At 41.0% G+C, this 15278-nt stretch overlaps 1 protein-coding gene, 1 long non-coding RNA gene and 1 pseudogene across 2 annotated transcripts; 1 reads left to right on the forward strand and 2 right to left on the reverse strand.

Annotated features, from left to right (window-relative positions):
- The first annotated feature begins 725 nt into the window (after positions 1–725).
- Positions 726–1099, forward strand: LOC125879977 (uncharacterized). The gene is made up of 2 exons (XR_007447996.1): positions 726–843; positions 984–1099. It is a non-coding gene; the product is annotated as an uncharacterized LOC125879977 (long non-coding RNA).
- LOC125879975 (medium-chain acyl-CoA ligase ACSF2, mitochondrial-like) lies at positions 838–8400 on the reverse strand (annotated as a pseudogene).
- Positions 8401–9857: 1457 nt separating this feature from the next.
- LOC125879976 (medium-chain acyl-CoA ligase ACSF2, mitochondrial-like) lies at positions 9858–15278 on the reverse strand. The gene is made up of 16 exons (XM_049562176.1): positions 15129–15278; positions 14260–14455; positions 13737–13865; positions 13412–13465; positions 12749–12867; positions 12441–12603; positions 12235–12330; positions 11999–12150; positions 11823–11914; positions 11671–11747; positions 11478–11585; positions 11239–11390; positions 10593–10734; positions 10361–10471; positions 10210–10278; positions 9858–10098 (listed from the first exon to the last, which is right to left on the reverse strand). The coding sequence occupies exons 1-16, from the start codon at positions 15233–15235 to the stop codon at positions 10048–10050; spliced, it is 1818 nt and encodes a 605-aa protein (XP_049418133.1). The 5' UTR covers positions 15236–15278; the 3' UTR covers positions 9858–10047.

Below are 15278 nucleotides of genomic sequence, written 5' to 3' on the forward strand. Positions count from 1 at the left end.
GCAGAAAAGTTTCAGATATGTTTGCTGCGGGGGCTGGCCTGGCTTCAGCTGCGCCTGCGGGTCCCTCTCAGCAGCAGGTGGCGTCGGTGTCGGACAGTGAAAAGTGGAAGTGAGGCTGCCGCTGCCATGGAGGTGGTACAGGAGCAGGAGGAGATTGGTGGTGGTGGTGATAGCAGGTGTGTGCCAGCATGGTGTGGATAAACACTCATTCATATAAATGTTTAGCCTTGGACCAAGACGTTCATTGCATGAACATCTTGAAACATCTCCGGTTGCAAAGAGATTTACGTCTCCATAAACGTTCAAATCAAACATGCACTGTACTCAACACCAAGGCTAATAAATGTTCAGAACGGTTGCTTAACTGTCTACGAACTTTACTTGACATAATAAATAGCAAACTCTGCATAGTGTGGTGTGTTACAACTAAATCTAGTTATCTAAAGTATTGGAAAACAATAACCATATTCATATCCTGATTAATTGATTAGTTGCTTTTATTGATAACCACATAACCACTATTTCCCATACTTTCATCAAAGGATGCCACACATAATTTCAGATCTACAAGCTTACAACTCACATGTTGCATTGTGATGTGGTTTGAGCATGTAGATCTGCTATTTTCACAATTTTTGATCATTTCTACCTATAATGACATGTGAGTTAGTATATTAAGTACTGGGTTGTTAATTTACAATTTGTAATCACTTAAATAATGTTGTCTGTCTTTCACAGGGCTGAGGAGGGCTTTATATTTGTTCCAGTGTGTGCTTTGTGAGGGACTTACAGTTGTCTTCCTTGTTGCCAGTGTCCTGATGTGCTTTAGCCAGCATCCTCTTTGTAAGAGCAATACAATTACTTTCCTCTTTTCTTGGCTATCTATTATCCATGTATTTTAGTCAAGATTTGATAACTTGCATGCATATTGTTCAGTAATCACTTAAATAATGTATACATCTTTTGTTGTCTGTCTTTCACAGGGCTCTCTGTTTGTGTGATTGTGAGTGACCTACAGTACCTTGCTGCCAGCCTGCCAATGCCATGACAGTTTCACTGCCTATGAGTGAGTGATAAATAAACACTCTTGAATCTTAAATCCTTTCTCCAGTATCCTTCTTAAGACCAAGTGAGCAACATACTGTGTAGTCATGATTTATTTTATTCAAGGCTCCAGAATATAAAGGGATATTGTTCAGTGTAGTAGCCTAGTGTTATTAAGTGCTTTTGTGTTTATGTACATCAATGGGGGGCGAGTTGGCACAGTATCTGCACGCGGATTGTAGTGGTGGACTAGTCTGGACCAAAAAGTCCAGGGCCAAATTTTTGTCCCAGTCCAGCCCTAGCTGGCACTACACATCATCAGTATATTTATTGAAACAAAATAAAATAAATAATAAAATATGTCCACTGCGACTCTTTGCAACCACAAAATGATATTATCTTTAGTGTTAATGTTAGTGAAAAATCGTCTAGCTTATTGTCAAGCTAACTTGTTAGCATAGCCTACCTAGTTAGCAAGCTAACTCACTAACCCTGCAGTAGCTTATAAGGTGTTTGTTCAATGATACTGGGGATTTATTTTTCAATTGAACAAATGTAATCTTGGAAAACTTGGTTTAGCTCAGAAGAAATACAAAGGAGCAGTGCAGTGATGATGTCAGAGGGCTGTGATTGGTTCATTGCAGTGCTAGTCCAGGAACACAATGTTGATCCAGGAGCATGTCCTACTTGGCTCAATTACATCATGCAAAAGGACACTCCTTATTAATATTATTAACAGTTTTTCACTTAATAAAACTGATGGAATAACTTCTTGTCCATTTCTTCCCTTAATATGTTCTTCTTGATCTGTAAAAACAAAAAGCAGCAGTCATTTCAGTCAATCATAATCTGCACTGCCATCTTGATAGTACAGTAGAAGAATTGTACCAGAGATATTGGATGAAGCGAGATACCCCACTCAGCTCACTTCCTGATTCAGTGACGTCAGCGCCACGCCCCTGTAGGAGACTTGCAGCAGCTCTGAATGTATTGTCGTCAATGAGGAAAATGAACTAATCACAATTTATGGTCAATTCTTTCGCCCTGGGGGGGGGGTTGAGGGAGAACAGGCTCTGATTGGAGGGAGAGCTAACCACGCCCACTTAGGAGACAGGAAGAGTAACCGTTTTCTTAACATTGGATAAGCCTACAGCTGGGTATCTCCCTTCATCCAATATCTCTGATTGTACCTTTCTTATAGCTGTCAGAGGGTAGCTGTCTACGAACATCACATAGTGTGGGATCTTGAAGTGAGAAATCTAGGAAGAAACAACACAAACTGAACAGCTGTGCTTTGATTATAAGTATGTTGAGATATTGTATTTTTAACATAACCTACTCTCACCTGGCCTTTGCAGAATGCTTTCATCTCCTCTGCACTGGAGGTCTGGCCCTCCTTCAGCCTTATGCAGGCACACACCTGCTCACCCAGCCTCTCATCTTTCACTCCAACCACCTGGGAAACAGGGAAAATGACTAGAATGTAGAATTAGCGTCTCGGCTCATTATAAAACATCGAATTTATTCTCATGAAATGATGAAATGAACAATAAAAAGAACATCTACAACTGTATTCACATTAAGCAAAAGAGATTATGACTTCAAGATCTATCTTTGCTGTCAGCTGTGTGGAGGCTATGTATATCTTTGCTGCCCTCTAGTGCTATTAAGTCTCACCTGCACCTCCTGAACTTTGCGATGTGGAAAGAGAAACTGCTCTATGTCAGCAGGGTAGATGTTCTCCCCTCCTCTGATGATCATGTCCTTTGTGCGTCCTTCAATGCGGCAGTATCCCAGACTGTTCAGACTGGCTGTGTCACTGTGTAGAAGAGAAAAATCAACTCAACCCCTATTCCAGAAACATGCCTCTGTATTTTATCTTTAAGATAAACATTAATTATTTATTGTACATGTAGGAACTTACCCTGTCCTGTACCAGCGATCTTGGGAGATAACCTCTCTGGTCTTCTCAGGATCGTCCCAGTATCCATGCATCACACAGCTGCCTCTGATCATCAGCTCTCCTGAGGCCCCCAGAGGGACAATCTCCCCAGTAGCAGGGTCCACCACTTTGGCCTATGGCAAAGACACACCAGCACACTAAATCACAGTATAGTTATGGTGATGTGTAGATAAAGGTTTGTCCACAAAGTAAGACATACCTCAGTGTGGTTCATGATGCATCCAACAGTATTTATCTTCAGGTCCTCGTTGTCTTGTGGGAATCCCAGAAATGTTACGGGGCTGTTCTCAGTGGTTCCATAAACACACTATTAAAACATGATACACGTGTTCACACATGCTGGAAAAGCTATACTGACATTAGTTTAATACAGGACGTACAACCACTTACCATTATGCCTTTCACATTCATGTCTGTTTTCAATCTTCTCGCAACCTCAGGAGGACATGGAGAACCTCCCATGAGGCCTAAAACACAGTAACACTTAGGTAAAAGCTTGCTAAACAGCACACCTGTTCCAATACAACACAGTAATTATGTTTTAAAATCACTTACCAATTTCAATTGATGACACATCATACTTGTGTGAATCTGGTTGGCTGAGCATGTCAATGTACATTGTGGGAGTACCATAGAAGACACTGCACCTTGAGTAAAAAACAAGAATCAGTTAAGTTGCATAACATTGATTATTTGATAGTCATTTAGGTGATGAGCAGCATGCCGTACTTTTCACTCTGAATGGCCTCTAGGTTGGCTCGGCTGTTGTAGCCAGGGGAAGGGAAGACCAGTGTGATGCCATGTACTGCCATACAAATCCCTCCAGCTACAGTACCAAAGGTGTGGTGCATGGGTGCGGGAATGCACACTCGCACCTGAGGCTGATAGAAATGTGGAAAATAAGATTAATTACACTTTCACTACCTGCGTTTTCTTTAAGTCAAAAGACAAATATGGACTTACTCTCCAGTCATAACCCATTTGAAGACCCAAAAAATAAGCATTGTTTACGATGTTGTGGTGGGAAAGACATGCTGCCTTTGGACTCCCTGTAGACCCCTGGAACAAATAAACAAGCATCATTTTCCAGTCAAGTTACACAAGGTATACAGTGCATGTGTGATAGTGTGAAAGATGCTGAAGGTTACCTATGTGAACTGGATGTTGATGGGCTCATCGAAGGACAGTTTACTCTGCAGATCCATCAGCTCTTTGTGGTGTCGACTCTCTCCTGCTTGCATCACATCCTCTACGTGGAGCATCCCTGGCTGTCTGCTATCTGTCACAATCACCATACGCAAGTCTGGCAACCAAAACAAGATATCCACTGTACCATTAACTGTAGATTGTGTGTTAAGTATTTACAGATTCTTGCTCCCAAAATGAGAATACAGGAAGAATATGCGTTACATGTGACATTTCTCATTGGCTCAGTCAAACCTGGAGCTTTTGATCGTGCCTGTTGGAGCTGTGTCGATCTCTGGGCAGAGCTCCCTCAGCATATCACAGAAATTTTGGGTTTTAAAGTGAGTTGGGTAGACCACAGCTTTACACTGGACCTGCATGTGACAAATCAGGTCTGTTGCATTTATATTCTTGCAGAGTTATATATAAGGATAGTTTTTTTCTATGAAAATACTGAAAATACATGTAGTTCTCTCATGTGGTGGAAGTCTCAGGTCTTTTACTTAAGTAAAATGTAGTAAATGTAGCAATTACGCAGTGTAGAAATACTACACAACAGTATTTCATTCAAAATACTAAAGTATAAACTTGTATGCTGTATGACTCATTTCAGAGAAACATGTATTGTCTATTTATATTTTGTATTATTAATATGAACCTGAAAAGTAACTTGAAACTGAAGGTATAAAATAAATGTAGTGGAGTAAGTTTAAAGTAGCAAAAAAACTGAAATACAGTACGGTACAAGTTCCTCAAGTGAGTGTACTTAGTTACTACCTTCTAACTCCACTTCCTTCACCTGATAGGCCGGGTTCAATGGCACCTGCACATATAACAACGGTTTCATGTCTTTGTATACAACTCCTCAGCACATTTTCCAAAGGACCTTATAGGACATGCCATATTGTACACATGATATAATCTGCACTGCATGATCACACTGCTCAAACAAATTAAGGCAACTCTTAATCGTCATAATATCACACCAAGTCAGTTTAATGTCAGGGATTTCAATCGGTCAATTTAGGGAGAACAAGTGATTGTGAATCTGTTTCACCTGCTTTGAAAAAAAAAAACCAAAAATGGGGGTTGTCTTGTGGTGTCCACAGACATTTGCTCTGCTTATCCTTCCTGACTGATTCTTCTTTAGTTTTGTGTTCTGCTGGTAGTATGAGGTGGTACGTGCAGCCCAGTCAGGTTGCACAGGTAGTCCAGCTCCTCCAGGATGGCACATCCATACATGTGGTCATAGGAAGGTTTGCTATGTCTCCCAGCACAGTCTCAAGAGCATGGAGGAGATACCAGGAAACCAGCCATTACACAAGGAGAGCTGTACAGGGCTGTAGAAGAGGATCAACCCAGCAGCCGGACAGGTATATCTGCTGCTTTGTGCAAGGAGGAGCACTGCCAGAGCCGTACAGAATGACCTCCAGCAGGCTACTGGTGTGCATGTTTCTGACCAAACTGTCAGAAACAGACTCCATGAGGGCTTGACGTCCTCTCGTTGAACCTGGACTCTCAGCCAAGCACTGTGCAGCTCGATTGGCACTCACCAGAGAACACCAGAGTTGGCAGGTTTGCCACTGGTGCCCCGTTCTTTTCACGGATGAGAGCATGTTCACACTGAGCACATGTGAAAGGTGTGAAAGAGTCTGGAGACACTGTGGTGAACGTTATATTGCCTGTAACATCATCAAGCATGACCGATTTGGCGGTGGGTCAGTGATGGTCTGGGGAGGAGGGTTGCACAGACTTCCATGTCACAGCCAAGGGTACCCTGACTGCTGATAGGTGAAATCCTCAGAGTGACTGCCAGACCTTACGCTGGTGCAGTGAGCCCTGGGTTCTTCCTGGTGCAGAACAATGCCCAGCTTCATGTGGCCAGAGTGTGTAGGCAGTTCCTGGATGAAATCATTGATGCCATTGACTGGCCCTCACTGGATCTCACTGATGCCCTGAATCTGGGAGGATATCCCCCAGGACACCATCCGCCAACTCATCAGGTGCATGCCCAGATGACGTTGGGAGTGCACGCAGGCACATGGGGACCATACACGCTACTGAGTCACAGTATGAATTGCTGTGATAAAAGGATCAGCCTGTGATTTCAAAATGTACTTTCTACTTTTAGTGGGATTTTGAATCCAGCCATCAGTTGGTTAATGATTTTGGTTTTCAATGACTGGTGTTATGCCATTTTGTTCTCAACAAATCATACAGTGTACATCAGTAAAGATTTTCAACTTAAATAATGTATTGATCAAGATCTGATGTGTGATTTAAGAGTTCCCTTAGTGTCATACTTATTTCTTTTACAACAGAGTAGCTCTCCAGGGCCTCTGATAGGGGTCAATGTCCTGCTCACTGACACTTGACAGCAGGGTGTTTGGGAACACAGAGCACAATCTTTAACCACAAGATTAAACTGTAAATCTGTAAACACCTCCCATACTGACCAGTATAATTCCAGCTTTGGCTGAAGCAAACTGGAAAAGGATCCATTCATACGTGTTAGGTCCCCAAACTCCCAGTCTGTCGCCTCGCTTCAGGCCCAAAGCAAGCAGACCTGCAGCTGCTTTGTCAACCTGCATCACAACAGCAGATATTTTGTCACCACAGTAATCATTCTTCAGATCATGGATAGTTTTTAAGGGTTAATACATGCATAAAGGCACCGAATCTAAAACCGACATCTTGTTGAAACTGTGCAAAGGTTTTCCGGATGCCATCCTGCAGGAAGACCACAGCTTCACGGTCAGGCCAGCACTGAACTGTGGAGTCCAGGCTCTGGCCTACAGTCAGGGGGAGCAGAGAGATGGTGGAGGTGCCATGGACATAGCTGGTAGTCAGAGAGGGTTTGTTGGGAGGAGTGTCCACATGGAGGGACCTGGCATACATAGAATTAGGAAAGCACAGGTGTATCACACCAAGTAGGAGCCACTGTTTCAGTGCACTGATAATAACCCTTAAAGCTGACAAAACATTATATAGAAAATCAGTCTGTGCTTATTTTTGTCATTATAGTCATGATCACTGAGTTTTCTCTTTTGTAATAAAAATGAATCTCCACATTTTCATTGGGTCACCGTGAACTCAGAAATATTCAGTTGAATTTGTAGCAGAGGTGGCATAACCTACAAGTACAGCACACGAGTAAAAGAATATGTTTTTCTAAGAAACAAGTAATTTTCATGTTCCTTTTTTGAACTGTAGCCCACCAGAACAAGAAGCATCTTCCAGCGTCAGTTCCTGCCCCAAATTGGCCGCACTTTTCATACCAATACTGCAATCGACTACTACACACGTTCAGTAGGCAGCATACCCCAAAGTTAACCCAGTTGTTGAGCATTTCTCACTGGACTGAATCAGCGCCAATGAGGTAACAGTTACTTCAACCTTTCACCTTTGACCTTTCACCTTTGATCCAATCAATTCATTGCTGAGTCCCAGTGGACTTTGTGCCAAATTTGAAGAAAGTCCCTCAAGGCATTCTTGATATAGTGCATTGATGAACGTATGTATGTACATATGGACATAATGCCTCATTCAACAGCTGTCACTGACACAGAGGCATAAAAGCTGTCCATTCTGAGTCAGCCGGTGTTATGCAAACAATTGTTGAATTTCTTTGCCATTAGTCCTAATGCATTGTCTCAATGTAAGACTTGGCTCTGGAAGATGAACTGAATATTTATTGCCTGAAATTTATACCTAGATGATAATATTGCTTATCAACAGTTTGCAAATGAGAAATACAGGCAGTCAGGGGCACACTGAAGGTTAAAATGTTAGATGACAACCAGCTGTTTAATTTGACCTCCTCCTGGCTAAAAGTGATGGACCCAGTGAGATTAGTATTGTCTGTAATACTGTTTTTTAAATCACTGACTGACAACCAATTCGATGTTCTGATCGTTGTCACTTGATTTAAAAGCATCTTCAATAAGTATTTGAGTACAACCATGTTGCCATTTCACCACTGAACATAAAATGCATTGAACTCACCGACACCACTGGAGCAGACCTGTGCTGCATAATTTCCAAGCTTTGCTGTGTTTGAGTCCATCCACAGATCTGACACTGTGAGCACAGGATCTTAACAGTGCTGACATTGCTCCTAAGTATCAAACAGTCTGTTACAGCTGGATCTAAACACTCGCTGGTGAGAAGATACTGGGTCCTAACAACTAATATGCTCTTTTTTTCCTGCCTTTCTTGAGTTGAAATTTACCTCTCATGAGTAATCTTTAACTTCCACTCATTCTCACTACAAGCCAGTTGTCAATTTAGAGAGATGTATACTGTCTGCACTAAAAAAGCCAAAGACAAGGAGCTGATAACAAACATGAGCCACCAGGACAGAAAGAGGCTGGCACTACACATCAGTATATTTAATAATAACAATAATAATAATAATAATAATAATAATAATAACAATAATAAACTGACATATATATGCACCTTACATACAATAAATGCAGCACAGAGTTCTCTACAATGAGTGCATTATAAGCACTGAGTGCTTCACATGAAAATAGACATAGTGGACATAAAACAGACAAGGCAATTTAATATAAAAGGACATTTAAAAACAGTTTAAAACATGGATTGACTGATTCATAAAATCATAGATTTGTAAAACTATAAATCATAAAATCCAGCAAGATTCTAAAAGAGTTGCAGCGTAAAGCGTAAATAGAAAGTGGAAATTTATTGAAACATCTTGTCTAACAAATTGACACAGAAATATTTCAGAGATGAACAATATAATGCCAAACCCTTGTCAACTTGACTTGGTAGCACAGAAATTGTATTGCACATTGCATCTGTTCCTGAGTTATGGCGCTGAATAATGGCCAGAAAAGTTACATTATGATGCCACAGTGAAGCTGACCTTTGACCTTTTGGATATAGAATGTCATCATTTCATTATTTTATGCTATTAGACATATGTGTGACATTTTGTCATAATTACATATACATTCTTGAGATATGGCTAAAACATGTTGTGTTATGCTACAAATGTCTGACAGGATAAAACGATAAAGTGATGACATTTTTTTATTCAAAAGGTTGATAATCACAAACTGAACAAAATGTTGGTTTGAATGATTACAGCTTCACATGATGGAGCCTGCAGTGCCACCTACAGGCCATGGGATACTTTTTCCTGTGAACACGCAGATCCATGCCAAGTAGGACATGGATCAAGCATCCCACAGTGCAATCCAGGACCAACATTGCTATCAACCAATCACGGCCCTCTAAAATCATCAGTGTGCTGCGCCCGTGCTTCTTTTAAAATTCTTTGAGCTTCTTCAGAGCTAAGCTACGTCAACAAAGTTGAAGTTAGGACAAGTGAAAAAAAAATCCTTATGAGGATTAGCTAGATGAGTTAGCTTGCTAACAAGGGAGGCTATGCTAACAAGTAAGCTTGCCAATAGGCTACAATATTGTTCACTAACATTAAAGAGTGAGGATAATATCATTTTTCAGTAGCAAAGTCCTATGATTAACATAGTTTCCCTCCTTTTTTAATAACATATTCAGACTTTTTCGCAAGATTGCAGTGCTATTGTTGATCCAGGACCACACTGCCATGTTGACTCTGGATAGTTTGTTTATATCAACAAGAACATAGCAGAGATGGTCCTGGATCAACACTAGCACTGTAATCTTGCAGAAAAAAAGAAAGAATTTATTGAATAGGCTTTAAAAAGAAGGGAAACTAATGTGTATTGTGAGTCTTTGCAACCACAAAATTATATTATCTTTAGTCTTAATGTTAGTGAAAAATGCAATCACATCATGCAAAAGGACACCCCTTGTTTAACAGTTTTTCCACTAAAACAACATCAATGGAATAATTTCTTCTCCATTTCTTCCTTCAGTATGTTCTTCTTGACCTAAGAAGACAAAAAGCAGCAGCCATTTCAGTCTCAGTGTAGTAATCAACCATATTTTACCGCTGCCATCTTAATAGTTAGGTTGCTGGTGTCAGATCAAAAGTGTTGTACCTTTCTTATAGCTGTCAGAGGGTAGCTGTCTACGAACATCACATAGTGTGGGATCTTGAAGTGGGAAATCTAGGAAGAAACAACACAAACTGAACAGCTGTGCTTTGATTATGAGTATGTTGGGATATTGTATTAAATCACCTACTCTCACCTGGCCTTTGCAGAATGCTCTTATCTCCTCTGCACTGCAGGTCTGGCCCTCCTTCAGCCTGATGCAGGCACACACCTGCTCACCCAGCCTCTCATCTTTCACTCCAACCACCTGGGAAACAGACAGAGAAATACAACTAGAGAAAGTTTGGCTTCAAGGTGTATTTTTGCCATCGGCTGTTCAAAGACAATGTCTCTGATCTTTGCTGCCATCTAGTGGTTCCAAGTCTCACCTGCACCTCCTGTACTTTGGGATGTGTAGCAAGGAACTGCTCTATCTCAGCAGGGTAGATGTTCTCCCCTCCTCTGATGATCATGTCCTTTATGCGTCCTTCAATGCGGCAGTATCCCAGACTGTTCAGACTGGCCGTGTCACTGTGTAGAAGAAGAAAAAAACAAAACACAACGTATAATGGAGTGCTGAATGAAAAAAGTAGGTTACATTAACTGTTAACAATGTGTTTATGTAAAAAAAAAAAAATAACTGACAAATCTAAATATTAAATGTAATTCTAAATGTGAAATCTTCAAGGGGAACACCACCCAAAGAAAGTTGAATCAATATGTGAACATGAACTACTCTCTCTCAAAGCCAGAAACTGGAGAAGTCCCAAACTTGAGATATCATAGGGTATAAAGTCTGGAGTTGCTCCAAAGCCTGATTTTGTGGACCCACATCATGTTTGTTTGGAATGAGGAAAAATCAGCTAAATGTGAGATGAGTGATCTTAAGATTAGAAATATATATCAGATAATTGTAACTGAATTTCTAAATTTGACACTGTCACATGTAACATACTATATTTCCCACCTGAGCATGAATCCTTGTATTTACTTTTTTAATACCCATCAGCGCACATGGTACATGAAGGATCTTACCCAGTCCTGTACCAGCGGTCTTGGGAGATAACCTCTCTGGTCTTCTCAGGATCGTCCCAGTATCCATGCATCACACAGCTGCCTCTGATCATCAGCTCTCCTGAGGCCCCCAGAGGGACAATCTCCCCAGTAGCAGGGTCCACCACTTTGGCCTATAATGAAGACACACCAGCACACTAAATCACAGTATAGTTATGGTGATGTGTAGATAAAGGTTTGTCCAAAAAAATGGGTCATACCTCAGTGTGGTTCATGATACATCCAACAGTATTTATCTTCAGGTCCTCTTCATCTTGTGGGAATCCCAGAAATGTAACGGGGCTGTTCTCAGTGGTTCCATAAGCTAACTATTAAAACATGATGCACACATGTTCTCATATGCTGGAGAAACTATACTCGTATAAGTTTTATATTGGACATGTAACCTCTCACCGTTATTTCTTTCATGTTCATGTCTGTTCTCAGTCTTCTCACAACCTCAGGAGGGCACGGAGAACCTCCCATGAGGCCTAAAACACAGCAGCACTTATTGAAAAGCTTGCTAAACACCAATCAAAATACAACACAGTCTTCAAATCACTCACCAGCTTCAACTGATGACAAATCGTACTTGTGTAAATCTGGTTGGCTGAGCATGTCAGTGTACATTGTGGGAGTGCCATACACAAAATTGCACCTTCAGTGAGAAAAGTAAGAATCAATTAAGTTGCATAACGTTGATTATTTGATAGTCATTAAGATGATGAGCAGCATGCCGTACTTTTCACTCTGAATGGCCTCTAGGTTGGCTCGGCTGTTGTAGCCAGGGGAAGGGAAGACCAGTGTGATGCCATGTACTGCCATACTCATCCCTCCAGCCACAGAGCCAAAGCAGTGGTACATGGGTACAGGGACACACACTCGCACCTGAGGCTGATAGAAATATGGCCTTTAAGATTAATTACACTTTCACTACCTGCGTTTTCCTAAAATAAGAAGAGACAAATATGGACTTACTCTCCAGTCATAACCCATTCGAAGACCCAAAAAATAAGCATTGTTTACGATGTTGTGGTGGGAAAGACATGCTCCCTTTGGACTCCCTGTAGACCCCTGGAACAAATAAACAAGCAACATGATTTGTTTTGAATCACTGTAAGATCATAATGTCAGCCCAAGTTATATAATACATGTGTGATAGTGTGAAAGATGCTGAAGGTTACTGATGTGAACTGGATGTTGATGGGCTCATCGAAGGACAGTTTACTCTGCAGATCCATCAGCTCTTTCTGGTGTCGACTCTCTCCTGCTTGCATCACATCCTCTACGTGGAGCATCCCTGGCTGTCTGCTATCTGTCACAATCACCATACGCAAGTCTGGCAACCTGGCAGACCCAAAACAGGATTCTTAGGTTACATCCACAAAACTATTACTCACATATTGAAAGTATTTACAGTATCTTGCTACCGAAATGACAAGAGAGGAAGAACATGTGTTAGATGTGACATTTCTCATTGGGTCTGTCAAACCTGGAGCTTTTGATCGTGCCTGTAGGAGCTGTGTCGATCTCTGGGCAGAGTTCCCTCAACATCTCACAGAAATTTTGGGTTTTAAAGCGGGTCGGGCAGACCACAGCTTTACATTGGACCTGCATATGACAAATCAGGTCTGTTGCATTTCTGTATTTACATAATTGTGTGTAAGAATTATTTTTTCTATGAAATACATGTGGTTCTCACTGGTGGCAGAAATACTCCTAACTTTTCCTTAAGTATAAATAGCAATATCACAGTGTAGAAATGCAGTGTAGAAAACCTATAAATTTTACAAATGTAAAAATTCTTACGTTTGTGTGACCCATCATATTAGTGAACTATAATTGTACATTACGTCAATGTTGCAGTTGGTATAAGGGTGCTTGTGTTTTCTCTGTATATACTGCCACATAGTTTGCGAATTTTGCCAAGGGACCAATAAAGTCTTATCTTTTTTCCATAATACATATCTATATTTTGTATTATTAATCTGAACCTGCAAAGTAACTGGAAACTAAAGGTATAAAATAAATGCAGTGGAGTCAACAGTGCAATATTTGCCTCTGAATTATAATGTAGTAGAAGTGTAGAGTTGCCAAAAAATTTAAACACTTAGGTACAGCACGAGTAGCTGGAGTTAATGTACTTAGTTACTACCTTCTTTAGAGTAAACTCCACTTCCTTCACCTGATAGGCCGGATTCAGTGACACCTGCACATATAACAACAGTTGTCAAGTGTACATTTCCAGCCCTTCAACCCACATTTTCCAGAGGGCTTTATCATAGATACCATATTGTACACATAATATATTCTGCACTGCATGGCTGAATGTCATATTTTATCATCGTGTGTTAAGAAATGAATACTTATAGTATTATGGTACAACAACAGAATAGCTCTCCAGGGCCCCTGAAAGGGGTTAATGTCCTGCTCACTGACACTTGACACTTGTTAAAGCTGCAAACAATTCCCAGACTGACCAGTATGATTCCAGCTTTGGCTGAAGCAAACTGGAAAAGGATCCATTCATACGTGTTGGGTCCCCAAACTCCCAGTCTGTCGCCTCGCTTCAGGCCCAAAGCAAGCAGACCTGCAGCCGCCTTGTCAACCTGCACCAACAAATGTCACAACAATAGTAGATAATTCTTCACCAACAGTTAGTTAGTTCGTTAGCTTTCTAAGTTTTTTGTAATTTACAGAAGTTTGGTGATGATTTCCCCAAAAGAAGAGCACCAATGCACACCATCAAACCAATGGGTGCTACTTCACATAGAGTCATTGACAAAACAGGCTAAATAGTTTTAAGAAGGCACATTCTGTGCATCAGGACAGCCACACGTGATTTTATTAGGCGTAATAAAGTTCAAATGGCTATTCTGTCATGTTGACACTGCAATAAAATGTACAAACATCTCAATAGGTGTTGCACAGACTCATTGGTACATCATTAATGGCTGTTTTAAGTGTTGAAACATGCATAAAAGCACAAAGTCTAAAACTCACATCTTGTTGAAATTGTGCAAAGGTTTTCCGGATGCCGTCCTGCAGGAAGGCCACAGCTTCACGGTCAGGCCAGCGCTGAACTGTGGAGTCCAGGCTCTGGCCTACAGTCAGGGGGAGCAGAGGGATGGTGGAGGTGCCATGGACATAGCTGGTAGTCAGAGAGGGTTTGTTGGGAGGAGTGTCCACATGGAGGGACCTGGCATACATAGAATTAGGAAAGCACAGGTGTTTCACATCAAGAACATCAGGCTTAGTCTTCATGGCTAAGGAACATCAAAACATCAGTGGATTAATGCAAACAGACACAACTTTGAGGAGCCATTTTTTCAGTGCACTGATAATGACCCTTAAATCTAAAAGACCCAGAGGCAGGTTTCAGTGACAGTCTCTGGCCTAATCTGGCCACACTTTTTACACCAATATTGCAGCAAACTAGAGTGCATGATTAGCGGGCTGCAAACCCAGAAGTAAATCCAGAAGGTGAGGAGATGTGAAATGGGTCGACACTAGGTTTTGACATTTGAAGAAGAATGGTTAGAGTAAAAAGGAAGATATTGGTATCTCTGGTTCTGCTGTGTTGTTTTTGTAAAAACAAAACAAAAGGGAAAACCTTAGAATTAGGCTACAGCTTTGTGGTTGTGCGCCTCCGCTAACCAGTCAGGTTACAGTTACAGTTTGCGTCCATGTCTGTCCAGACCCAGTGAGATTAGTATTGTCTGTAATACTGTTGTTATGGTTTTTTAAATTATTGACCGATAACCAATTCTACATTTAGATCTTTGTCACTTGGTTTCAAAGCATCTTCAATAAGTATTTGAGTAAAACCATGCTGCCATTTCACCACTGAACATAAAATGCATTGAACTCACCGACACCACTGGAGCAGACCTGTGCTGCATAATTTCCAAGCTTTGCTGTGTTTGAGTCCATCCACAGATCTGAGACTGTGAGCACAGGATCTTAACAGTGCTGACATTGCTCCTAAGTATCAAACAGTCTGTTACAGCTGGATCTAAACA

Source organism: Epinephelus fuscoguttatus, linkage group LG19 (assembly GCF_011397635.1).
Source record: "Epinephelus fuscoguttatus linkage group LG19, E.fuscoguttatus.final_Chr_v1".
NCBI classification, from domain to species: domain Eukaryota; kingdom Metazoa; phylum Chordata; class Actinopteri; order Perciformes; family Serranidae; genus Epinephelus; species Epinephelus fuscoguttatus.

Coding starts and splice junctions, on each gene's coding strand:
- LOC125879976 (XM_049562176.1), bottom strand. CDS start 15,235: ATGTCAGCACTGTTAAGATCCTGTGCTCACAGTCTCAGATCTGTGGAT. Junction 12,331..12,440: donor TCAACATCCAGTTCACATCA/GTAACCTTCAGC, acceptor TATTTGTTCCAG/GGGTCTACAGGGAGTCCAAA. Junction 11,391..11,477: donor GTATCATGAACCACACTGAG/GTATGACCCATT, acceptor TCTTCATTATAG/GCCAAAGTGGTGGACCCTGC.